The following is a 26,386-nucleotide window of genomic DNA, read 5'->3' as shown; positions in this document are numbered from 1 at the left end:
GATTTTTACTTTTAACTGATAAATTGTAATCTTATTTATTAACTGTAATGGTGCCTTTTGGTCATTTTTATATCATGTTGTTTGCAAACTGCCCAGTTGCTTAAATGTGATAGGCAGTTGCTTTGATGTAGAAAAATGCTAAATAAAAATAAATGAAATCAACTGATACTGTAATTTCAAAATCATGCACATATTACACAAGTGGCAGATAATGCCATTGTTATTTTTCAATAGGAAAAAACACACTAGAAATTTGTCCGTACTGTGTCCAGGTATTGCATTGCCCAATGTGATATGCATCCTTTCTCTTTCATTTCACTAAGATAATAAAACTAAGATGGCTCTCCACATAGAAAACCTTCCCTTTTTGTTCATGGGTGGGATGTTGTATATATTGATACGTAATCAACTTTTTGTCAAATTGAGAATTATCAAACGGTGTTTTAAATGTATTCTTTTAATGGTATAATATTTAGAACATGAACTTTGCTCATTCACAGAAGACTAAATAAATGCACGTGTAGTTTGACTTAAAATATACACCATATTCATAAATCAATAAATAGGGTTAACAAAATTACTCAAATCAGGCAAACCTTTAACAAGAATGGTTTGAAACATTACTATATATAGCTTTCAAAAGCATTATAATTAGTAAATGAGTTGTTTCATGTCAATACATATATAAATAAAGCCTCTTTGCTTTCCTTATCTGGTATTTGAGATATTTCCCATATCCTTTGCATCACAACACATACCATCCAGCTAAGTTATCAGATTCTCACAGAACCTTTTTCAGGGATGTCAAGGGGAGGAGTAGAGAAGTCAGCTTCCTCTGCCCTTATTACATTTACATTAATCTTGTTTCAGATTGTTTTAACCAATGCCTGAATTCTACAAACTCTCATACCGGTAAAAATTCAACTAAATAAGAAACACGAATGAGTTGCAATCTTCTACGTTCCTTTCTTCTTCTTAGTAAACAGTTCTCTTTAGGTATTTCACATTGTCTGAAGCTGATATAATCTCGGACCTTTCTTCAAGAAATAACCCTGATCATTTAAAGATGCAATGAAGTTTTCAAAGTCAGATATCTAAAAAAAAAAAAGAAATAGTGCTGTGATAAAGACCAACTACAAAATATTATGTTGGAAAAGATTTTTAAAAAGTCTATCCATTTTTTTAAAACTGGAAAGGAACTTTAAAATGGTATGGAAACTTTCCACTTAAATCACCTAGGAAGCAAATCTACATCAATATATATATCGCAACATCTCTGAAGATGGTGTTTCTTAAACTTTTTTTTTTCTCTCAGGACCCCTTCTCATTTTAAAAAATTATAGAGGACCCCAAAGAGATTTTGTTTGTATGGGTTATATTTTATTGATATTTGCGGTATAAAAGAATTAACCCTGAAGCATTCACTACTGTTGCTGCTTCTCATAATTGTTTGATGGGATTTAATATTGTATAATTTTTCAACATAGGCAAGAAAATAGTTTTGATTCTGTGGACCCCTGAAAGAGTCTTGAGGAACCCCCACTTAAGAAACAATGCCATAAGGCAATGGTTTGTTTATTTGGTACCTTAGAGCAGTGGTGGGTTGCTACCAGTTCACCCCAGATTGGGCGAACCAGTGGTGGCAGGAGCCTCCACCCACCCACCTGGACACTTCTGCACGAGGGAACTGGTAGAGACAGGATTTGGAACCCACTACTGCCTTAGAGCCAATGTGACTCCTGGCAACTGCCAGGAATCCCTGCAGTTTTCTTGGCAAGATTTCGGAAGTGATTTGCCATGGCCTGCTTCCTAAGGCTGAGCGGGAGGGACTGGCCAAAGGCCACTCAGCTGGCTATATGCCTAAGGCAGGACTAGAAATTCCATTCTTTTGGTTTCTAATCCAGTGCCTTAACCACTACATTAAATTTGCCTTCTTAATGTATCCTAGTCATATTTAATCTACTTCATTTTTTCAATTGATATTTCAAATGTTATATTTTAAAAGACAAAAAGTTTAATGGAAATCTTGAATTAAAATGTAGCAAAATAGATTAAACACGCTTACTGAAAACTGGGCAGATAACTTGCATTAGTGCTCACATAGTAAAATGTTGAGGAAAGAATACAACTTTAAAGGACTTTTAGTTAAAATAGGCTAAACATTACCTCCATCCAATAACAACAACAAAAAATCCTAAGCAACAAAAGATTTTTTTTTGTTATGTGCAAGTTATATTCAATAATATCAAACTCAAATATCATTTCTAAAGTAAAGCTGGAACTCCATGTCCCTTCAATCAGTAGAACCAAGATACTGGAAGCAATAATACCTCTCTCTTTTCCAACTGTTAACATCAATAGCTAATTTTATCCTTCTAGAATACATATTTATTTTAACTTACTTTCATATTTAATTCATTAGCAACCTGCCGGAGTTGATGAAGCTCAAAAATGTTGTTATAAGTTCTTTCTGCAACACGATGGAGGGCAGAAATAAATTTCTTTGCTTGTGACCTTTTGCTCATTCCAGAACCATGCTGAGAACGCTCAAAATCCAATTTCCCAAACTCATCAGAGTAAGTTCCTAACATACTTGAGAAAAGAGTAAACCAAAACGTACGTAGTCAGAAAGTAAAATTAAAAATACAACTGCAAATGAGGCAGAGAACTTTCTTTAAATTTTTTCTTAATCAGAAAGCATTTAATAAGCTTAATAAAAGAACACATTCACTTTAAAATTCTACTCAGGTTGTGCTTGGTTTATTGAATGCATGTTACTCTACTTTGGATTATTTTTCAAAATACTTTGATTTATATTTGCTGAAAAATGCATCAGTTTGCATATTGTTCAGTTTGTAGGTTGCAAGCTCATAGATTTTTATTTTATTACTGTGGTATTTTATTAAGTTTGTACTACCTGTATTTCATTATTTCAACAACATCCTCAGCATCTTCTTTGGTAGCCTTTTCTCTTAATTCTAATCTTGATCGTGCCTTAAAGAAAAGCGGTAATGCTAATATTATATACAAATCACCCATTTTTAATTGGATCAGAAATGGCACAGTTAGAATCACATTGACATTAAAAATAGTTCGGTGAATGAGCCAGTTTGCTTAGCTGGGCTGACATACAATAGCAATAGCATTTAGACTTATATACCACTTCACAGTGCTTCACAGCCCTCTCTAAGCAGTTTACAGAGTCAGCATATTGGCCCCAACAACTGGCTCCTCATTTTACCCAGCTCGGATGGATGGGAGGCTGAGTCAACCTTGAGCCTGGTGAGACCCGAACTGTCAAACTGCTGGCAGCCGCTGATCAACAGAAGTAGCTTGCAGTACTGCATTCTAACCACTGCACCACCACGGCTCACAATACTGAACTACAAACCATTTTTTTTTTACAAATCATAACGGTTGAGTTCACATTCCATGCCAAGTCAAGTCCCATGACTAAGCACCCTGATTGTGAAAGAAATTTGCACTAGACCTGGAAAAAAGGTTACATTCTTCAATTTGATTACTGCATTATTGTCACAAGGTTTCTGAATTTTGTGATTTTTTTTTTTCAAAAACATGTCAGTACAAACTGGTGAATTGCAAATAAAGATCTTCATTAATAAAAAACTATTATATTATTTATTAAAATAACTACGGCTAATATACCAATCCTACTAAAACTTCAATTAATTGAAAAAGATTAGAAAGAGATATGAGAGAAACCAGAGTTCAGCAGCAAAATAAATGTCCTGCATATACTGTAACAGTCCCAGGTTAAACCCGCTAGTTTAAAGAACCATACATAGTTGACCCAGGAACAAACTCTGTACTTCAAAATTTAGAAGGCTTGCCAATTAGAATAAATAGTATTATTTATATAGTGGTCTGCCTATAATAAATTCTCATCCATGATTTGATCTTGGATGAAAGGGCAGACTTGGGATATATCACTGATACTTGAAGGAAGAAAATTTCCTTCTTGGGGATGTGCCTATCTGTATCTCAGATGTTGCATCAGTTATAACTCCAAGGTAAATAAGGTGGAGAGTCAATTGTCATCTACAAGATACTACAGGAGGCAACTGGTACAGCTCCATAGATAACTGGATGCAAGGGTGCTATTTTTAGGCTAGGTTTGAAGGACAAGTAGAGAGTGATGTTGTGGCCTTCCTGCTGCACAGCAACTGTTTTGAATCTATCTGACCAGTAAGATTTGCTGAGAGAAGTGCCATTTTCCTACAGACAGAATGCCACTTCCAGGGACCCCTGGGCTTGAATCTGTTTAGTGATGCTTTCTCTCCTGTGGAACAGCTTACTCCAAGATATCTGGACCACTCCCTCCTTATTTTTTTTTATTTCTTTTTCTTTGTTTTTGGTGCCTTCAAGTCAATGTTGATATATACAGGTATCTTCATGTATATCTATATATATTGTATATATTTGTGTATATGTATACATCAGATGCCAATTTATTAATTTATAGTACCGTAGGTACTAAATGTTTCCACAAAAAATGGTAAAAACATTGGTTTTCCTCAAGTCACAAAAATATTTAGATTTGATCCATTTTCAATGTCAAGTAGCATCAACATGTATCATTTAAAATAAACCAGATATGTCAACGTAAGAAAAAATCTGTATTATAGTCGCCATGTTTTAAAATCCAGTACTTTGGGCTGTCAAAATACACCTACTAGAAAATTCTTAGTAACAGTTATAAAATGAAGCAGTACCTCAGTAAGGCGGATCAATGATTCTAGCTGTCGTGTTGTGATGGGTGTACTATCTGCTCTTTGACTTTGTTGTCTAAGCTCAAGATAGAATTTCTGGAGTATCTGAGCAGCTTCTGGAGATAGCTTGGGATGAACATATTGCCTTGCATAGCCAACATATTTCTTTAACAACTGATGTGGAATTGGGTCGCAGTTTTCTCCTGGAATGAGCTAACATTTAAAAATGCTATTTAGACATTACAATATTCCATTTCAACTGGAAAAAATAAATGGTATGAGCAGATAGGAGCTATAATAATCCTCAAAGAGAATTTAACAACACAGTAGTTAACCTCCCACCTCAGCCTCAAAAGCACAAAAAAGTCACCACATTTGTTATATGTATTCTCACATTGGAATTTTAAAGCACTGTACAAAAATGAAGTTTAATCATTGAGATCTACTTTCTCAGAGCTTTTTTCCCACTGGAACTGGCATCTCTTTTAACTCTCACAGTGTTTGCCCAAAAGCTTATTGCTTCCAAGCAGAAACTGAACACTTGACTAAAAAGTTCAAGGAAAGTTATTTTTACAAAGATTTTGCTGTTATTTTTATTTATATGTGCATTTGATTTTTATCTCAGCTTTATTAATTTATAAGTAACTCAAAGCAGAGAACATTTGTATTACTTCTTCCTCCTATTTTCTCCACAACAACAACCCTGTGAGGTGATTTGGCCTGAGAGAAGGTTGACTGGCACCCAACTTTCAGGCCCAAAGCGGGACTACTGTAAATCTTCTGGTTGTTTCTAGACCAGCATCTTAACCACTACATCAAAATGGATCTCTCAAATCTAATTCTGTAGCTTTCTAAAATCACACAGAAAATATGGAGACTATTCTTATACTAGAGATAGAAAACCCAAGCAGCCAAAAATTCTAAGAATGTGCGAGGCTGCAATCCATGGCATCTGGCTTTCCTATCCTTTGTTTTCTAGCTGTATATATTTTGTGGGGGTGAAGATAAGCGCAGAAAATTAAATCCTAATCAAAATATCTATTGGATATTGCTAATTTTTGCTTATTCTTTTCATTTATTACAGAATTCTGATTTTCTAACCACAGAAGAAACATTTTTAAAAAATTTACTTTCTACATTACTCTATGAGGTTAGCAGCTTCAAGAACAGAAAAGATAAAAGAAATAATTCAGTCCCCCGTAATGCTATAATAGGTTGCAAATTATGCCGTAGCAAAAAAAGAATATAGTATTCCTCTAATAACTATACTCAACTTATCTCAAACATACTAAATATACAAAAAAAATTATCTCAAAACAATTTATCTCAAATGTACTAAATATATCATTTTTTTCCAGACATCATCAGCATTCCCTGATGATAAGATATAGTAAGTCAAAACATGAACAAATATTTTACCTTTAATCTCTCCGCTAGTGGTTTGTCTGAAAGAACTTCAAGGACCGATATATTTGAATTCTGAGAATGCTCACGAATCACAGTAGCACTGCTGCATCCAGTCTGTTTTCCATTTCTCATCGCCATCACATGTTCAGAAAGCAAATGATCATGATCTTCATTTGGAACATCCAGCAGTATGAATACCAAGTCAAATCGGGATAACAAAGCACTTCCCATCCTACATGGAAAAAAATTGAGTTTAGTACTACAGTTTTACCTCAAAGAACTGAATACAGCTTCAGAATTTACACAAAATTCACACGAAAGCAATGTTATTAAAAATTCCTTACTTTTTTGTCTTGCAAACTATAAAGCAGAAAGTTTGCAAATACAGTACTTACTTTAAATTCTCAGATACAGTTTTGGCTTTGTTATAGTGACCCCCAACTGGATTTGCTGCAGCTATAATTGATGTTCTTGCTGGCAAGCTGCAAACAATTCCAGCCTTAGCAAGACTAATACTTTGCTGTTCCATAGCTTCCAGCAAAGCTTGGTGCTGGCTCCCCATTTTATCAAACTCATCAATTCCACATACACCTAAAAAGAAAAATAATTACGAAGTAAGCAAGGCAATCAATTGTTCAACACTAAGAAGATTGCTGATATAAAATCCATCATGCTCAAAATGAAATTTATTCAGGGAAAAATTTAGTACTTAAATGTGAGAATTCCCTTTTTACTAAAACGTAAAATCTTTCACGGTAAGCATTTAAAGAACACTACCGAACTAATAGCTTTTTGGAATTCCTAAATAATGCTTATTATTAATAAATTATTGTATATATTATTATGCTACACTTTGATCTACACTTTATTTAGAGCTTGTATTTTTTTCAAGATAACATAAATTCCTCGATTCTCATGAAATAAGTTTCTGATAGGATACTTGAATTGCAACTCATCACATGCTGTTAGGCATGTGCTTTGTTTAATAGTTTTTTTGCAACTGATAATGGAAAACTCAAAACAGCCAATCATTTCAGCAGTGGACTCCTTGGTGCTCTCTAAGCTCGGTTGTTTGCCTGAAGATGTTTTATTACCAGACTAAGTAAAACTTCAGTGCTAAAAAAAAAAAAAAAAAAAAGGAGTGGTGAATTCCCAAAATGAAGGAAAATATTTAATCAGTTTAGCTCTCAGGAGCACACTGGCTCACGTGATTAGGAGGCTGGGAGGTTAGCAAACCCACATTCAAGATCAGAGTGCTGCTGTATGGCGGGATAAGCTGCCATCCCTCCACTCCAGCTTCTTGATGGGGACAAGAGCCTCCACAGGCATTCCCCGGACAGTGGTGATGTCACCGGCTAATGTTTTCAACCCAAAAAGCATCTTAAATGGTACCTCCAACATGAATGGGAGGGGAATTTAGTTCAAAGAATCTGCCCATGTAAGTATTTCTTTCTTTTATGTAATCATCACTACCAGTCTATATATTTTACTTCTCTCTCATCCGATTCCTCCCATTCTGTTTCCCAACATTTGAAAAATATATGCCTGTCAGTTAAGACTGCATCTCAAGTTTCCAGTAAAAGGAAAGTTTATACCATCATAAATGTGCCCATCTATAAGGTTTACATATTTTCTTGTCCGAATAAATACACTTGACCACACTACCTTGATCTCCAAGTACAAGAGCCCCAGCTTCCAGTGCAAAATCTCCAGAGGAACTGTCTCGAGACAGAGTTACAGTCAGACCAGATGTAGTAGTGGCATTGCCACAGACATATACTCCCCGAGGTGCAATATTGCACACAGCCTGAAGAAACAAATTGAAAAAGCTAGCTTTGCATATTATAGACCAATTACCCATATTAATAACATACCCAATTATGCTAAAAAGAATAAAATGCCCAAAAAAGAATATATGTAATCATTTTGAAATAATACGATACTCAGTGCATGTATAAACAAATGAATCCATACTTGCAACATCTGACTTTTCCCGAGTCCTGGATCTCCAACCATGAGAAGATGTGGGTCCCCCCGAATAGGAATCCTGTTTTTATCATCCATATATTTTTGGCATCCTCCAAATAATGCCAACACTAAACCAGCTTTTACCACCTGTGACACAAGAAAGCAAGCCATAAAACATTTGCAAGGGACAATTCAATCTAAGTACTACATGATCCAGTTATTCTCTATCAATATTTGTAAGAAGCTTCTAACTCTTCAGAAGTAATAAAAATGAAATGGTAACATACTAGGTTCAGACAATAAAAAAAAAACTTTGTTTCATTTCTTTCAGTCTTGTGAAGTGCAGCATTAAATAAAGTCCTCCAAAAATTGTTACAAGATCTTTTACAGCACAATAGTGCCAGAACAGTAAAGAAGTTATTTTACCATACAAGTCTTTGTAACCATTATGCACTTTTTAATTCGCGGATCATTTTAATAAAATGGTGCATTTTTATAGGTACTGTAGCTATTAGGCATATTGTCAGAACCGTTCCATATAGTTTTATTAAGGTCTTGAAAACAAGTATAAATCAGAGTATGTGAGGAATAAAAAACTCATTTTAATGCTGATATATTGAATATTATTATTAATACTAATAGAGGGATTACAGTAACAGAAACACCACAGAAACAATAACCTCATTCATTTTCTTTGCAGACCATTAAAATGCAGTTTATAATCTAGGCCCATCATATATTTTATTTTCTACTAAGCATTTGGAATACAAATCATTGAATATTTCTATTAGAGTATACTTACCTCATGACCATAAATAGTAGGACAAAGGGAGCTAGGAAGAAAACAAATTGTATTACCTGGTTAAATATGATGGAAAAACATATTTAAGATTATGTATTTCAAATCTATTTATTCACAAACCCTGTATAAAAGGAATGCAAATGAAGCACCATTCATCTGAATTATGTAGCATGTGCATTGTACAATACTAATTAAGTACAGATGCATACTGCATTACCTATTGAGGGGGGATTATCCTTTTGCATATATTACTCAAGGAGGCGAATATATCACTATTCCATTCCATTTTCTCCAGGGCAACAATCCTGTGAGGTGGGTAGGGCTGAGAGAGAGTGATTAGCCCAAAGTCACCCAGCTGGTTTTCATGCCCAAGGCAGGACTAGAACTCATAATCTCCTGGTTTCTAGGCCAGCACCTTAACCACTACACCAAACTGGTTCTCTCCTATCAAAATTCTATAGCCTTCTAAAAGCACATAAGCAAAGTATGAGAGTATTACTATACTAGAGAGAGAACACCCAAGGCAGCCAGGAAGGCTACAATCCGTAGCATCTGGCTTTCCTATACTTTGAAAAATAATTTTTCTAAATTATGTATTGTGCGGGCAAAGAGAAACTAAGAAAATTTAAATTCTAATCAGAATAAATAATATCTACTAGATATTAATTACTCTTTGACCTGCAGATAGAAATGGAACAACTGTGGCAATAGAAAGCAAATATGTGCCAAATAGTAATAGGCACCTTGGATGTAATCCCAAAACATCTGAAACACTTGAAGACGATTAGCATTGACAAAATCACTAGCAGTCAATTGTAAAACACAGCTCTCTTTGGAACAGCTTGCATCCTGTGATGATACCTTTAATACCATCAAGTATCAACATCTGTCTATCCTTGATCCTTAGGAAGATGTCACGTTCAGGCTGTCAGCAAGGAATTCAGACACAGCCAAAGATGGTTAACTGACAAACTTTATCCAAGGGTTGACATAAGGATTCAGTAGGTTGGATACCAATGCCAAATCCAGTCTAAACATCTGGCTGACTGTGTAACTAATCATAATAGTAGCAATAACATTTTGTTGCAACGTTTTTAACTATTTTAATTTTACATTAAAGCCACCCAGAACCTTTTGGAGTTAGTAGCTACCCTAAATTTAATTATTATTATGCCACTGAAATAAATTCAAGTTAAATGTAATTAAGTTTAGGTGTCTAAGGCTTTATCTTTTAGATTGGATAGGATTTCCACACTTGTATAAATGTTTACTTGTTACACAAAAATAATTCTTGTACTGTACTCTTAGACTATCCTTTTAGATAACAAATAAGCAACAGAAATAAATCATTGTAGCCTAATTTTAAATCAATTGTAGACTGAAAATAATATTTAAAAGACAGATTGTCTGTCAACACATTGTAACTTTAAGCCTCATGCTTTGTCTACAGTGGTGTTTGTGATGTCATAAATGGTATAACTGACATCATCTCCTACATCTGAAGCTTTTCAACAGTGCCATATTTTGCCAGCAGCACAGAGAGTGGCATTATCTGCCATTTCCTATGATGTTGTAAGAACTCATAGTACGCTCTTTACTGCATTTCTATCAGCTCAGCAGGGCGGTAAGACGTTTTACAAATATTTATTGTCAGATTTATATCTTGCCTTTCATATGGGGGGAGAGACTTAACTTTCCCTCCTATTTTTCTCAACCACAACACTACCTGTGAGAAAAGTGTAATTAATAGAGAATGATTGGCTCCAAGTCACTTACAAAGCCATAAGTGGACTTGAGTTTGCAGTTCCCCAACGTCAATCAAACAGCTTAAAACCTGCACCATACTGGCTCTCAATAGTTCTATTATCACATTTAAAACACCTACATTTTCTTGTTTTGCTGATTTATATATCTTATATATCAGATGGATATGGTAGGACGGATCCCCCACTATTGTTAGTCCCCTGACCTGCAATAAATGACATACCTGACAATAAGCTTGAACAGATTCTCTTCAGCTTGGATTTCTTGGACTGCATAAAGATCTTTAAGTGAAAATTCCATGCATCCTTGCTGGTTTAATCCATGTTCATAATTTTTGATTTTCTGGCCTTTTGTATTACTGATAGAGTTTGCTTCAATGTATAATAGGAAGACACATTTATCATTTTTATTTCTTGATGCTCCTGTTAAAATATCAATAGAAAGATCATGATCATTTTTCTGCTTTAAGATGTAATTTAGGATGTTATCTGCTTTGAGTAATGAAACATCAACCTTGAGCTAAACATATTTTCCTTTATTACATGGCTTTACTTGCCCTGCTTTGTAAAGTATATTTATTTATTTACTGCATTTGTACCTCACCATAATCCAAGTGATACTTGGAGTCTTATGTGATGGAGAAACATTAAAACAGCCACAATAAAAATCCAGTAAATAAAATAAACTACAAGATCCAAGTAAACTAAGATAAAGTAACTGTAAGATAAAAATACAAAAATGGCTAAAACTGTGTTTAGTTACAATGGTCTCTGGAAATGTTGAATTTTCACCATCTTGAATGTTATGGAAGACACTGTTCCAGAAGACTGCTCTGCCACTAAAAATACAGCACTTCTTGGCTTCAGCTGCCCTCACTACCCAGAAGTAAAGAACTAAGAGCAGTTTCTCTTTGAAAACACTGTTTTCAAATAGTTGTGTACCAATATACTTATTTCTTTGTTTTAATTTAAATCTCATGACTGTAATCTTTGACACTAATTTTTACTTTGGCCCACTAATTGGGCAAAATACAAATATACACATCGACAACTGAATTAATAGCTATTTTCTAAAATGTATAAAAATACTGTACAGATGTCAATACATAAAGTTCACCTTCTTCCGTGTTTGATACCTTGACAATTCCTGCAACAGTAATCACATCGCCTGGAACACAACTGTCCACAAGATCATGAACCAATTCACATTCTATTGTCCGAGGAATTCTCCCAGCTTCTCGATGATCATCTGACATGTGTTCTTGAATTCTGGAATACCAAGTTAATAAAAAAAGATATGATACCACTGGTGGAGGAGAATTAAAATTTATAAAATATTGAGCATACAGTCTATAGATAGATCAAAACAAGCGTTCTGACTTTTCCTTTGGTTTTGGAGTACCAATATATTTTTTGGCAAACACTTCTCAGAGCTGAAGATAGGGTTAAATGAATTATGAATCGAAGATTCACAAAATCTTTCTTAAAATATGCACCCACCCTCAGAAAAACACACAAATCTTATGGAGAAAGGAGAAGTACAAGTAGCCAGAGTTCACACTAGATGTCTCACAATACCAATCTTACAGAAAAAGGAGATTACTACCTCTGGATTAAGGATAACTTTATAGAAAAAATGAGAGATTTTCTTTGAATTGAATTATTATTCAATAAAACTTTTTAACATTGCAATAAAAGATACTGTATGATTAATTCCTTGCATTTACTGTAAATAATCTAAATTTCTAAATTTCTAAAATATTAGGGTAATATTATATATTTACTTAATCGACTGCCAGTCCACTGTAACTGTGTAAGGAGAACTTCTATCTGCAATGAAGGATCGTCCATGACATTCAGGCAAAGAACACTGAAATACATTAATGTTCAAATTTAGTACAAAAGGAAGTTTATATCATAACCATATTTGTTGTGAGCTATATTTGTTGTGTTTGTTTTGGGTAGGCTTGCACTTATGCTTGATTAATTTGTCTTTCCATCATAAAAAATACTCTTAAAATGAATTACAATTTGTAAAATCAATTCATCAAGGTATGATGCGTGTCCTTAAATGTGGCAGTAAACAGCACAGCATGAAAACTTTAAATACTACTCAGAAAAAAAGTAGGAGGTAGCAGTTTTGATTTGAGGGCTTTTTTTATTACCTTGGTTGGAAGAGTATATTTTCCATCAGGGAGAGGAAAACTCTGAGTATTTCCACAGGTACTGCATATAAAGGCCATCTTGGTGCAGATAGGTTTAATGTTACTAACACGCACAACAGTCCCACGTAAAGCAACATACTTCCCATAGCAATTAGCTCGAATATTCTTAATTTGAGTAATTGGATCATAGTTGTACACTCTAAAACATATTAAAACATATTAAAATTAAATAAATATACTGATAATTCAGTGGGAGTTCATCATGTGTAAAATACTACTATTCTTATAATAACAATTGTATAACGTACAATAGTTGACATAATGTAAATGAAGAGGGCTCTGATAGATGACCACTGGATAACTTTCTATTCACTCTATTCTAAAAAGCAATGCATCCGGTTGGAAAAAGTACAAACTCAGCCAAAATCCTTTTGGTACCTCTAGGAGGCCTCTAAGTTGTCAGAAGAAAGGAACATTCTAATGACATACAGCTTAAAGGTTGGTTAGGTCAAGGGGATCCACATGAGTTAAAAGTTGTCTATCATCAGAAGATGATTTGAGTCTATGCTTCAGTAATCTACAAAAAGAATTATAACTGTTGGCAAAGAATAAAATGAAACAGTAATTAGGAAATGTCAATTAAAAATGACAAATGTATATGACCATATGAATTGCTGAGTTAACAGAATTCTTTGTCTAGAAGGGTATAAAACCATTGTACCTAATTTCTGTCTTTGTTCAACGCTTCATGTACAGAGCCTTGAACCTATTGCGCAATATATAAATTTGTCTCTGATTAACCCAAAAGTTGTGTTGGTCTTATTAAATCCACAACAGACACATTAGAGTATTATGAACTACACTCGGAGAAGCAAATTTCATTGGTTTTCCTTGATGCACAAAAAGCTTTCGACAATCTAAATTGGAAATTTATGACAAATTTGATAAAGAAAATGGAATTTGGACAAAAATTTGGAAAAATGGTTGAAAAAATATATTCAAAACAAACAGCAAAAATATTGTTTAATCAAGACACAACAGAGGGATTTGAGATAACAAAGGGAGTAAGACAAGGTTGCTCTCTTTCCCCACTTCTCTTTATCCTATCACTGGAACCACTTTTAAATAGAATTAGAGAAGATCAAGAGATTAAAGATTTGAAAATTAAGAATGAGGAATATAAAATTCAAGCCTATGCAGACAATATGGTTTTTATAATTGAAGACCCGCTAAAATCAGGCCCTAAATTGATCAAAAAAGTAGAGGAATTCGGAGCAGTGGCAGGTTTAAGAATAAATAAAAATAAATCAAAACTATTAACTAAAATTTTTACAAAAGAACAAGAGATAGAGTTAGAAAAGACTATGGATATACAAACTACCCAAAAAATAAAATATTTGAGAATTTGGCTAACCTCAAGAAGTTTATCAATCAAAAAAGAAAATTATGATAAACTGATTTGGCAAATTGAGAAGGATTTGGAAAATTGGACAAAGCTGCAAATTTCATGGACAGGAAGAGTGGCAGCAATAAAAATGAGTATCTTGCCCAAAATTTTATTCCTCTTCCAGGTTATACCGATTAGAATAGAAAAAATTTTTTTTAACTTACTAAACAGAATAACTACTAAATTTATTTGGCAAGGGAAGAAAGTCAGAATTAGATTAAAAGTATTACAAGATACAAGGGATAGAGGAGGAATAGCTTTCCCGGACTGGGAGACCTACTACCAAGCAGCTGGCTTAGTCTGGATAAAGGAGTGGATAGAATTAGAAAATAAAAGACTCTTAATACTAGAGGGACACAATCTTCATGTAGGGTGGCACACATTTTTATGGGGGGCAAAAAAAGAACAGAGCACTCATGGATATTTCAAAAGACATGTAATTAGGAACTCACTCTTAACAATTTGGAACAAAGTTAAGAAACATCACTACATAGGTGTACCGTCCTGGATCTCCCCAGAAGAAATGTTAACACATCCAAATTTACTAGTTTGGTCCAAAATTATTAGATATAGGGATATTGTTAATGAGGGGGGAACTTTAAAAGCAAAATACAAACTGGAACAGGATTTAGATAGAGAAGTACAATGGTGGTCATACCTACAAATAAGATCAAAATATATGGAAGAAAAGAAAATGGATCAAATTAGAGTAAAATACACCGATCTTGATAAAATCTTATTAAAGAATGAACAAAAACTAATTAGTAAAATATACAAATTTCTATTACAGTATAAAATGGAAGAGGAAACGGTGAAAGAAACAATGATCAAATGGGCCCAAAATTTTAATTACCCGATAGAGTTGGAGAAGTGGGAGAAGATGTAGAAAACCAATATGAAATTAACGATCTCAACTGCATACAAGGAAAACCAGATGAAAATGTTTCACAGATGGCATCTCCCACCAGCGAGAATAGCGAAAATGTTCCCCAGCAATTCTCCGAAATGCTGGAAGTGTAAGTTCTGTTATGGAACATTCTATCATCAATGGTGGACATGCCCGGTGGCGAAAAAATTCTGGAAGAAAATCAAAAATTGGATTGAAGAAATAATTCAGAATTCAATAGAGGGAAAACCTGAACAGTTTCTATTAGGGATGTCAATAGAAAACTATACTAAAGAAATACAGTATCTCTTACTACATATATTGACAGCAGCGCGTATTATTTATACGCAGTACTGGAAGGAAGAAGAATTACCACCAGATAAGGATATAATTAAAAAGATCTTGGAATGCGCAGAACTGGATAAACTAACTAAAGAAATTCAGGGGAAAGAGGAAACCAAATACTATAAAGTGTGGAATAATTGGTATGAATGGTTGAAAAATAAGAAAATAAATTAAAGGACTGAAGAAGGGACAGAGAAAAATGTGATAGATCAATTAACATATTAGTAGAGATGTAATATAATAGGAGAAAAAGGCTGAAATAAGTAATATTATAATATCTGTAAATATTAATATATAGTAAGAAATGGATCACTGTTAAGCAGCTGAAAAAGAAACTAAGATTTTTGTATATGTTGTATGTCTATGTATGTCTTTTTAACTATGTTTACAATAAAAAATTTTTTAAAAATTAAAAAAAACAATTGGTGAAAACAGTGTGTGTAAAGATAGTGGTAATAAAAATTTTTAATTTGTCATAACTTACATGTTTTTTTTTAATTTTTATTTGATTTATATACCACCCTTCTCCGGAGACTCAGGGCGGCTTACAATGCGTTAAGCAATAGCCTTCATACTTTTGTATATTTAGACAAAGTCAGCTTATTGCCCCCACAAATTGGGTCAATTTACCTACCTTAGAAAAGATGGAAGGCTGAGTCAACCTTGAGCCTGGTGAGATTCGAACTTACAGTAATTGCAGACAGCTGGTGTTATTCACAATGCTATTAGTCTGCTGAGCCACCAGGCCATGACATGTGTCATGGATTTAAATGAAACTGAATTTAATTTTCTCTAAATGAAGCCAATGCATTATTTTTTTTCTAGAAGAATATACTGCATATGTTAAAATAACATTTTTCTATTGTGAATCAGTCTTAACACAAATACATTATATTTGTAAAAACTTTTTTCTACGTATCCACTTTCATTTATACTGAAAATTATTTTAACAGACCAAAATTCAGAGAAATTCAGAGAAAAGCTGCATATATATATGCATTTGGATATTAATGCATTTGAATAGTTAATCAGAATATTAAGCATAAAAACTTCCTGGGAAGTTTTTTCTTTATTAAGTTATTCTTACATAATATAATTGCTACATTCAGTTTAGGAACCTTTATAATGTCATAATTTTATGCCTTCCAGAAAATAATAGATCCAATGGTACAAAAAATCAAAACTTTCAGTAATGTCTCAAAATGCTTAGTCCTGCTACTTCAAATAAAAATGGAATTTTCAAGCTGTAATACATCATTCCTATTATATAGCAATCTCTGCAAAGACATAATGGAAAAAGTCCTTCCACAGATTAGTACAGTGATGAGATCTTTTCAAAGCAATATCCTTCAAGGCAGAAAATAATTACTGCTAGATGGTCTGAATGAAAGTTCATATTACTTGCATTCAGGCATAATAAAACCCAAGATTGCATTCTGGAGAAGGGCTATTTTAGGCACACTTAAGCCCATTTAATTTTTAGATCTATTTCTAAATAACATACTTCACTGAAGTTATTTCTGAGTGATTCATGAGTAACCTTGCAGATGTCTATGTTTTCTATAGGATAACTTCCCAGAGGGGATAAAATAGAAAATTGCATTTGCTATAAAGTAGAAATGAAAAAATATTTGCCCTCACAAATCAAATAAACAGAAAGATGTAATCCTATCAAGGCATTTCTCTGAAGTAAGTGTGCCTCGTTGATAAATCTAAATGTGGGCAGAGAAATTATTCCTACATGCAGCAATAATATTACTGCTCATCATTTCAATTAGGTGAGTGAAGGACTGATATAGCTGGCTTGAGTCAGAGAAACTCCATTGTTGTTTGTTTCTCTTTTTAGCAGCTTGCTCTGGCTTGCACATTCCTGGAAAGATCATGTGGTTGCTATTATATAAAAAAGTACCATCCTTGCCCTCAAAAGCAGTAGATTTAAAGCTAATTGCCCTTTCCTTTTGTAGATAAATTATATAGAAAATTTTGTATACTCAGCTATCAATCAGAGACAGAAGAACAAGGATAAGGGCTACAATATCTTAATAATGAACCCACCTTCTGAGAGGGCCATCTACCAGTGGTATGAATAATTTACTAGTTGTTGCGTATTGCTTGCTAGTTATGATGTGATTTTGGTGTGGTTTTTTAAATGTATAAAAAGTATGGTAATTTACTGTATTTTTCAGAGGTTCTTGATTTGCGATTTGGATCCCAAGAACATCTCTTTGTTGCTGTATAGAATACAGAGGTTGCAATTTCCTGCCTTGTATGACAAATTGGCTCTTTGCACCAGGTAAAACAATTCTAGCATTGACTGGGGCAGGGGTGAAATGCTCCCGGTTCAGACCGGATTGCCCGATCCGGTAGCGATGGAGGCGGGTGGTTCGGAGAACCGGTAGCAAAAATCCCTGCCCCCCCTATGCCCAGCTGAGCCGCACAATCATCAGAGGCTTTTTTTTTTACTTTTAAAAGCGTTTTTTCTACAACCTCTTCAGCCAAAAAATGCTTTTAAAAGAAAAAAAAATGCCTTTAAAAAAAAAAAAAGCCTCTGCCATCAGGCAACGCAGCTGGGATCGTCAGAGCCTTTTGAAAGCATTTTTTTACAACCTCTTCGCTGAAGAGATTGTAGAAAAAATGGTTTTCAAAGTAAAAAAAAAAATTGGCCACGCCCACCCAGTCACATTACCCCACCACCACCAAGGCTCACCCACAGAACCGGTAGTAGCAAATTTTAGATTTCACCACTGGACTGGGGGGAAATCCACAATTTGGTCAGTATGACTACTGGTACAAGTGGTAAACCAGCTTTCTGTGATACTCTAGAAATTAGTAATATTATTACATTTTCCTAGGATTTCTTATGCTATCATTTTCTCAAAAATGTCACTTAGAGTTCTTGCCATTTTGTATTCATATATAAGTTTGCAAAACTTTTTAAAACTTTTTCAGTTTTTCTCATAATTGAATAATTTAAAAAATAGATACCTTGCATGAATAAGTGGCATATTTATAATAGGCTCTTCGTCAATGGGCAGCCCTTCTTGCTCTTGCAGCTTTGCAGCATGCTTTTCAAGGTCTTTGATCAATACCTTAGAGAATAAAAAAGAAACTGCCTGACTTCCATTAAATAATTAATAGAGAAATATCATTTTTAGAAGCAGATGGTGCTTTTAACTCTCAAAGGGAAGCTTGTCTTGTAATTTATTTTTCTTTTCCACTGTAATATGCATTGTCCCTGCTATACTATTCCAAAGGATCCCCTAATCCCCACAATTGAGATTGTTTAGAGCCCTCTGCAATTAGCAATTAGAAACCAAACTACTTAGCATTGTAAAGAAGTCCTAATGCAGCTGTGTCTAGCTTTCATCTGCTTTTGGGTGAGAGAATCCTGATGTGAATGTCAGCAAAGTTCCTGTGCATGCACACATGTACAGACACCCAAACAGCCTTTGAAGCAACTACATGACACTTCTAAATGGTGGGACTGCTTTAATTCATATTCTGCTCATGCTAGCCTGCTTTTCAAAACATAGGGAATCCTGCTTCACACACATATGCAAGATTTCACTGCCAAGCAGTTATAAAATATTCATAATCCTTTTTTATTGTTGCGTCATTTACCCCAAGAATATAAACTAACTAGTTTATGTTAAGATTTGGGCTCAAACTTTATGGAAATTTCTAAGTCCTGATGAATTCAGCGAGGCTTTATTTTAAGATGTGTATGTATGGATAGTATTATTGTTCCTTTTTTACATGAAATGTAAATACAATTGTTCTCTTAGCTAAGATTTGCATTTTGTGAATAATAAGGTTTTGGAATGTAAAAATATCTTATTTGTCTAGTTCATTTACCTGATGTATGGCCAAACCCATGCAGTCCAATATTCTTTGTGGTGTATCTCTTAATTCAATAGCAACATCAGGTAATGATTCCACTAATTCTTTATCACATATCAGTTCCTTATAATCCACAAGGATACTTCCTTTTCTTTCTACTTCATCCTATAAAATGGTGTGTGAATTTGTGTTCAGTAAAGTTACAACTCTATTTTTTGTTCATTCCATTACACATTATTTTAATCATAGCTCAAGCATTCTCAAATATTAAAGAAAAATATTTTACTAATTGTTGATTTAACTGCCTCATTTTCCAAAACATGCATCATCTGCATTATATGAGGATGATCTCATAAGTTCTTTGTTCATTGAACCTAGCAACACCACTGATATACGCTTCCCTCTTTTCACTTTGAGCACAAAATAAAAAAGATAAATCAGATAAATTTGACTGAAAGGTTAACACACGCTATGCAAATAATTAATTATGTGAAGAACAAAATGGTATAGTTTAGGACAAGAAGACTTATTTTCTAAAAATGTCCTCTATTTGTCCATCCATCCAAATACAAAACATAGCATTAAAAAATTAGATCACGGAGCACTGAAGAATAAGATTAAACAAATTTTCTAAAGGTTCTGACAGAATCAATCTGCAAAATTCTCTTAGAAAAAACAAAATTAAAATGCTCATAAATACTAGGAATCCTTGGATTCCTTCAGCATATAAATACAAGAAGCAAATATACAAATGTGTGGTTAAACCAGCTTCAGAAAACAAAAGTATCCCAAACAATATATAGTCTAATAACTTACCTTATCATAAAACTCTATTCGAGATTTGAAAAAAGTTTCAAAAGCTACAATCTTCTGAACAAAAGGTGAGTTGTCATCATATGCTGAATTAGAGAATTTTGATTAATAGTTAATATAGTTGACAGTAGATAAAATTCAACATATAGGAACATATTAATTAACAAACTTATTGATTTTACAAGCCAATATAACAATACATTATATTTAGCTGTAGCTTTAAAAAGTTCTCCTGAGGCTTTAAAAACACTGCATTAATATTTACAATATTAAGAATTTAATTTCTTCAGGTAAATATAATTTTGTCTTATTGACCATCTTTTATCTCACGAGCATTACTTTGGCTGCAGTTATCATAATTAATGAAGCTATGTGCCAGAGAGAAATCTTATAGCTTCATTTTATGAAGTTTTAGGCATGCCAAAAATAAGTAGTTGAATACACATGATAAACCAGGATTTAACCATCATGTAGTGTAGTACTAAGTTGTAATGAGAGAATTCACACACTAGGCCAAGACCAATTACATTAAGGTTAGCAGTGTGTGAAATCCAACTACAGATTGCTTAGCAATGCATAGGAATGATACAATATTAATGTTTCATTGAACACAGGTTTACTTCATCATATAGGAAAACTACTGAGTTGCATGACAAGGAAACTCAATATGGTCCCATTGTATTTTAGAGTAGTTTTTATATTTAAAAAATTAAGTTTATGAAATTTTGATCATATCCTAAAACACATATTCAATTTATCCCTGATAGCGAGACTCAGTTTTAATTTGCGTGCTTTTTATAATATTACCTCACTTTTTTATATAAATAGGTTTCTTTACTGCAAACAGCACAACTTACACGAACCATATTACTTGTGCATGAAACAATCCAAACGTTTAGACAAAAGTATTCTACTTGCATTTTATTTTTATATAGTACCAATGCAATAAATCTTGTTTTTTCATTTGGCTTGTTGCAGAGCCTGTGGTTGATTAGAGTTGAGAGGGAATGGCTTCTGTACCCAAAGGATGACTAGAATCTGGTCCCCCCAACTCCTAGTCCAGCACCAACACTATACCATACTAGCTCTTTCTCACTTTAAGTTGATAGGTTGTTATACTAAAATAAACCACCTGATTGTTATTTCATCATACCCCCTTGACTTCTTCAGTTTGTTGTAATTTATGTCAATATACAGTATGTGCCTCTGCCAATCCAGCATAAGGCTGATACTCCACTCTTGGTTGCCTCATTCAGGCAGAGGACTTTATGCGGATGGAACAGGAACAATTTCTGCCAGCAATCCAAGCATAAAATTGTACAATCTTAAAAAAAAAAAAAAATCTGTGACCCTCTCCTCAAAATTTGCTCATGGTCTCCCAGAGCATCATGACCTATAGCCGTAATGGCGAACCTATGGCACGGGTGCCACAGGTGGCACACGGAGCCATATCTGTGGGCACATGAGCGCATGTGAGCCCTGGCCAGCTGATTTTCAGGCCTTCCGGGCCCACTGGAAGTTGGGAAACGGGCTGTTTCCGGGCTTCCGGGGGGGGGGGGGAGGCCATTTTCGCCCTCTCCAGGCTCCTAGAAAGCCTCTGGAGCCTGGGGAGGGCAAAAAAAATGGGCCTACCGGGCCCATGTCATCACGTGCCAAAAGCGGGGGGAGAGCAGGGGGTCACACGTGCATGCGTAGGGAGATGGGGGGCATTGAATTATGGGTGTGGGCACACATGCGCGCAATCCCTCCCACTCCGCCCGCTTTTGGCACGTGACGACAAAAAGGTTAGCCATCACTGACCTATAGCTTGTAAATTCCAATCCTAGCCAGCTCTCAGTTGTACCATGTACAGGGGAAGGAAGACCTCACCTTCAGAGAAATAAAGTTTCCAGCCTTTATATGGAGTAGCCTGGTCCAGCGTTGTTTGAATAAGATGTGGAGGTTGCGCTGAAAAGTATGCCCTCAAAAAGTTAGTAATAAAATTGAGCATTTTAAATTCATCATTAAAAGCAATTTACATACAACATACTGTATCTACAAATACTGCATTTAAAATGATAATGGTAATAACTCCCTGTATTGTACAGAGGGACAGCTTGACCATAAGATTCAATTTTAAAAATTTTATCTAAGTTATAGCATAATAATCCAGGCTTCAGGCATTGTATTATGCTATTATTTTTTAAAAAATCAGAAACTTTAGGTTCTTTTAAGTCTCCAAAGCAAATAAGATCATGCAGGAATGGTCCTGAGGTGTTATTTGGAATGACTTTGATTGAAACATTCTAGAATTAAAAAATTCATTTTCACTGAAATAATGTCACTTCATGAGGTGTGCCTTCTTGGTGGCAGCCCCTTCCTTTTGGAATTATGTTCCCCCCTCTCCCCACATATATGGTTGGCCCCCAGGAAGACCAAGAAAGGCAACCAAAGATAAGCAGTGTTCCCAACTGGTTCAGTTAAAATATATTTTATTTTTGACTGCCATTTCATTGTTTTAGCAACATAAGGAGTGGGGGGGGTGGGGGTTTAATGGTATGCATTGTTTTCCTGTATTAGCTGATTTTTGTACACTCCTCGCAGTCATGCTTCCTGACTTGGGCAATCATATGAATGTTATAAATAAATGAATAAAGCTGTGGAATTAACATACCCAATTTCTCGCCAGCATTTTTCCAGTTTTCTTTCTGTCCACTTCCTTTTCCTCCTCTCCCTTGCCATCTTCCTCTTCTCCACCTTTGAAAACCACCTCCTCGTCCAGAACCTTTCCTGCTAGGCTCAGTACTCATCTTGGCATTTTAACAGATCTGCATTCTGAATCAAAAAATACATGTGTACCAAACATTAATTTTGAACGTAATTATTAAGGTATACATCTATTTATTTCTATGGTGGTGTTTGCAGATTATTGTAAATAGCAGTTTACTTCAGGTTCCTGACTTCTAGCCCCTATATATGCCCCAAAGGTAAATATCCCTCTAAGTCTAAACTAAACCATGGTTTAACTATGTTTTATTGAATAAATCACAATTAGTTACTTTTGGACCATGTTTTACACTTTTGTTTACAAATGACAAACAATATTCACACAATATATCAGCACCAAGCCAAACCCATAATATTATGGATAAACTCATATATGAATCTTCAATATCAAATGATAATTTCCAGGTATTAACTGGGCCACTAAGAATAGCACTTCAACCTCGTTTAGAAATTTTCAATTCCCTATCCCTGACCCGTTAACTACTGTAGAAAATTAGACTGATTTAGAGGAACTTCAAAATGTGAGCTAATGTGGTAAACCCATGATTGTTGGAATTGAATACAATAGGCATAGCACACAAAGTATTCAAATACATGTGTCACAAATCTATTTAGGACTCAATTAATACAATCTGGAGTTACTTTCAAATAAATTTTGTTAGCACTGCACCAAGACATCCTTTCACTTCAAGTGCCAAATAATTTCAAAAAAAACTTATACAGTCCTCGACTTATGACCATAATTGAGTCCAACATTTATGTTGCTATGTGGGAAACTTTGTTAAGTGAGTTTGGCCCCATTTTATGACTTTTCTTGCCACATTTGTGGCATATTGTTAAATTAGTAACACTATTGTTAAGTGAATCTGGTTTCCCCATTAACACTGCTTGTCCGAAAATCGCAAAAGGTAATCAAATGACACTGCCACCATCATGTGACTCAATTGTCAAGCATCCTAATGTCAATCATATGATCATGGGGATGCCGCCATGATCCTAAGTGTGAAAAATGGTCATAAGTCACTTTTTCCACTGCCATTCTACCTTCGAGTGATTACTAAGCGAACTTTTGAGTCAAGGACTACCTGTACACGTAACCATTAAAGGAAAACATTGAATAAATCAACCCCTCCATTTTCTGTCATCACCATTCCCAAGCACACTCCATGGAGTCAATTTTCTAAAAAAAAGAATTTAACCCAATTATTGGGGAAGGTGTTGAACCTATATCTGGGGTCCCTAGCTTCAGGCAAAACGTATTCGTTCCTCCATTTGAAGAGGGAGGAAGGAAGGAAGGAAGGAAGGAAGGAAGGAAGGAAGGAAGGAAGGAAGGAAGGAAGGAAGGAAGGAGGGAGGGAGGGAGGGAGGGAGGGAGGGAGGGAGGGAGGGAGAGAGAGAGAGAGAGAGAGAGAGAGAGAGAGAGAGAGAGAGAAAGAAAGAAAGAAAGAAAGAAAGAAAGAAAGAAAGAAAGAAAGAAAGAAAGAAAGAAAGAAAGAAAGAAAGAAAGAAAGAAAGAAAGAAAGAAAGAAAGAAAGAAAGAAAGAAAGAAAGAAAGAAAGAAAGAAATCCTCGGCCATTCCGCCCAATGGGGAAACTCGGCTAGATTTTTTATTTTTATTTTTTTGGTCTCAATTACCGCCGAATGCAGGAGGAGAGAGAAGTGAAAACGTATCCGACCGAAAGCCGTGAGCGACGGCCGCGACGCCTCAAAGCGTCCTCGATCGGCCTCCCCTCAATCTCTTCCCCTCGTTTCGTTCCGTTTCGTTCTTCCATTTCATTTTTGGCGCGGCCGCAAGCGAAGTAGCTTCCCCTGACGTCGGGCGCTCCCAACCAATCAGAACTGGCGCCGCTGAGCTGCCTAGATTCTGCTCGCGACCCCTCCCGAAAACCTAAAGCGGGAAAAGGGCAAGTCACGTGGGGGTTCCAATTGAAATTGAATACCCTCGGACTCTTTTTTTAGTTTTTTAGGGTTTCTTGCGCCGTCTTTTCCTCAACCTCGGCGGCTTTTAAAGCGTGTGTGGATTTCTAACTCCCGGAGTTCCCGTAGTCCTTTTAGAGAACTTAGAAACTTTAGAAATAACTTTATTGTCACTTTGAATGCACACTAAATCGCCATACATTATGTTGAAATTTCGTTGCAATTCACCTCTCGAAGGGTCACCACTACACTACATGAACATGACTAAATAATTAAAGTAAATATTATGTACATACCCATATATTATATGACACAGAGAAACAACATCGTCTACTCATATTCTAAATTTAGGCGCAGGGGTCTCCAACCTTGGCAAACTTTAGGACTTGTGGACTTCAACTCCCAGCATGCGCTGGCTGAGGAATTCTGGGAGTTGAAGTGCACAAGTCTTAAAAGTTTGCCAAGGTTGGAGACACCTGATTACTAGAGAATTCTGGGAGTTGAAGTCCATTCACTCTTTGTGGCCGAAGTTGGGAATCAGTGGCATGCAGACTTAGTACTTGGTTGATTTGAAGAAAGGAGTCGCGTCCCACGCGCTTTTCCTGCCTCTGAACCGCTGGGGGGAGTCTTAAAATGCTTGAACCGAGAGGGAAGTGTTGTCTCTCCATTTGACTGGACTACAGGCAGCGAAAATAATTATACGATCCTAGCATAATTGTGCCAATTTCTTATCGATTCCCTTCCCAAAAGCCCTACCCGCGCAGCGCAAAAGAGGAAATCCTTTCCTCTTTCTGTTACTACACTGATTGTTGTTTTTCAAGTTTATATATGTCCTTTTATGCATCCTAGCAAGTTAAGCCTCTCCTGTAGTTGGGGGGGCTGGGCGATAAACTGAAGCTGCATTTTGAATGGAGCAAAATGAATGATCGGACTCCAGGGTTATATGCTGTTAAAATATCTATGAACTCATCTTTCGCCCGTGGTCTAGTTCAGGGGTCTCCAACCTTGGCAACTTTAAGCCTGGTGGACTTCAACTCCCAGAATTCCCCAGCCAGCAAAGCTCACAATCTACAAGCAAAACTGGCTGGGGAATTCTGGGAGTTGAAGTCCTCTAGGCTTAAAGTTGCACAGGTTGGAGGTCCCTGGTGTAGATAATACTATTATCACTGTGAAGGAACACTTTGTAAAAAAGAACATTTTACGAATGAAAGCAAATATCCTGCCTTAGGATCTCGCAATGAATATTTTGCACATGAATTGATTATGTGCCATAGCAGCATTATGACACCGACTTCTTCAAGCCCGGGCAGAAACGAGGGTTGTATTAAAGGAGCCCGGAAGCGCCAGGTCCGTAAGTTATAAAGTAGCACTCTTCTTTTTTCTACCTTTACGTTATAAACTAGAAAAAAGAGTGTCTACATAGAGATGTTAAATCATAGAGCGGCCATACAACCTTACGAAGAGAAATCCTTAATTAAGTGTGCAAGAGAGTCGCCTGTGATTGCAGTTGCCCGTATTTTTTATTATTATTTTTTT

At 35.3% G+C, this 26,386-nt stretch overlaps 1 protein-coding gene across 1 annotated transcript; it reads right to left on the bottom strand.

The window, feature by feature from the left end:
- Positions 1-520: 520 nt before the first annotated feature.
- Positions 521-25,182, bottom strand: MCM8 (minichromosome maintenance 8 homologous recombination repair factor). Its single transcript, XM_070933056.1, has 19 exons — positions 25,147-25,182; positions 22,820-22,980; positions 22,036-22,113; positions 20,170-20,252; positions 19,369-19,518; positions 18,499-18,602; positions 12,836-13,034; positions 12,455-12,540; positions 11,788-11,939; positions 10,895-11,042; positions 8,908-8,938; positions 8,112-8,252; positions 7,803-7,944; positions 6,533-6,728; positions 6,150-6,369; positions 4,734-4,943; positions 2,918-2,994; positions 2,403-2,592; positions 521-1,094 (listed from the first exon to the last, which is right to left on the bottom strand). The coding sequence occupies exons 2-19, from the start codon at positions 22,953-22,955 to the stop codon at positions 1,002-1,004; spliced, it is 2,436 nt and encodes an 811-aa protein (XP_070789157.1). The 5' UTR covers positions 22,956-22,980; positions 25,147-25,182; the 3' UTR covers positions 521-1,001.
- Positions 25,183-26,386: the final 1,204 nt, after the last annotated feature.

This window comes from Pituophis catenifer, unplaced genomic scaffold, assembly GCF_029215685.1.
Source record: "Pituophis catenifer annectens isolate HBS135680 unplaced genomic scaffold, rPitCat1.0.hap2 SCAF_1, whole genome shotgun sequence".
In the NCBI taxonomy this organism is placed as follows: domain Eukaryota; kingdom Metazoa; phylum Chordata; class Lepidosauria; order Squamata; family Colubridae; genus Pituophis; species Pituophis catenifer.
Note: the sequence above shows the minus strand (reverse complement) of the source record. Positions and strands in the feature narration are given on the sequence as shown.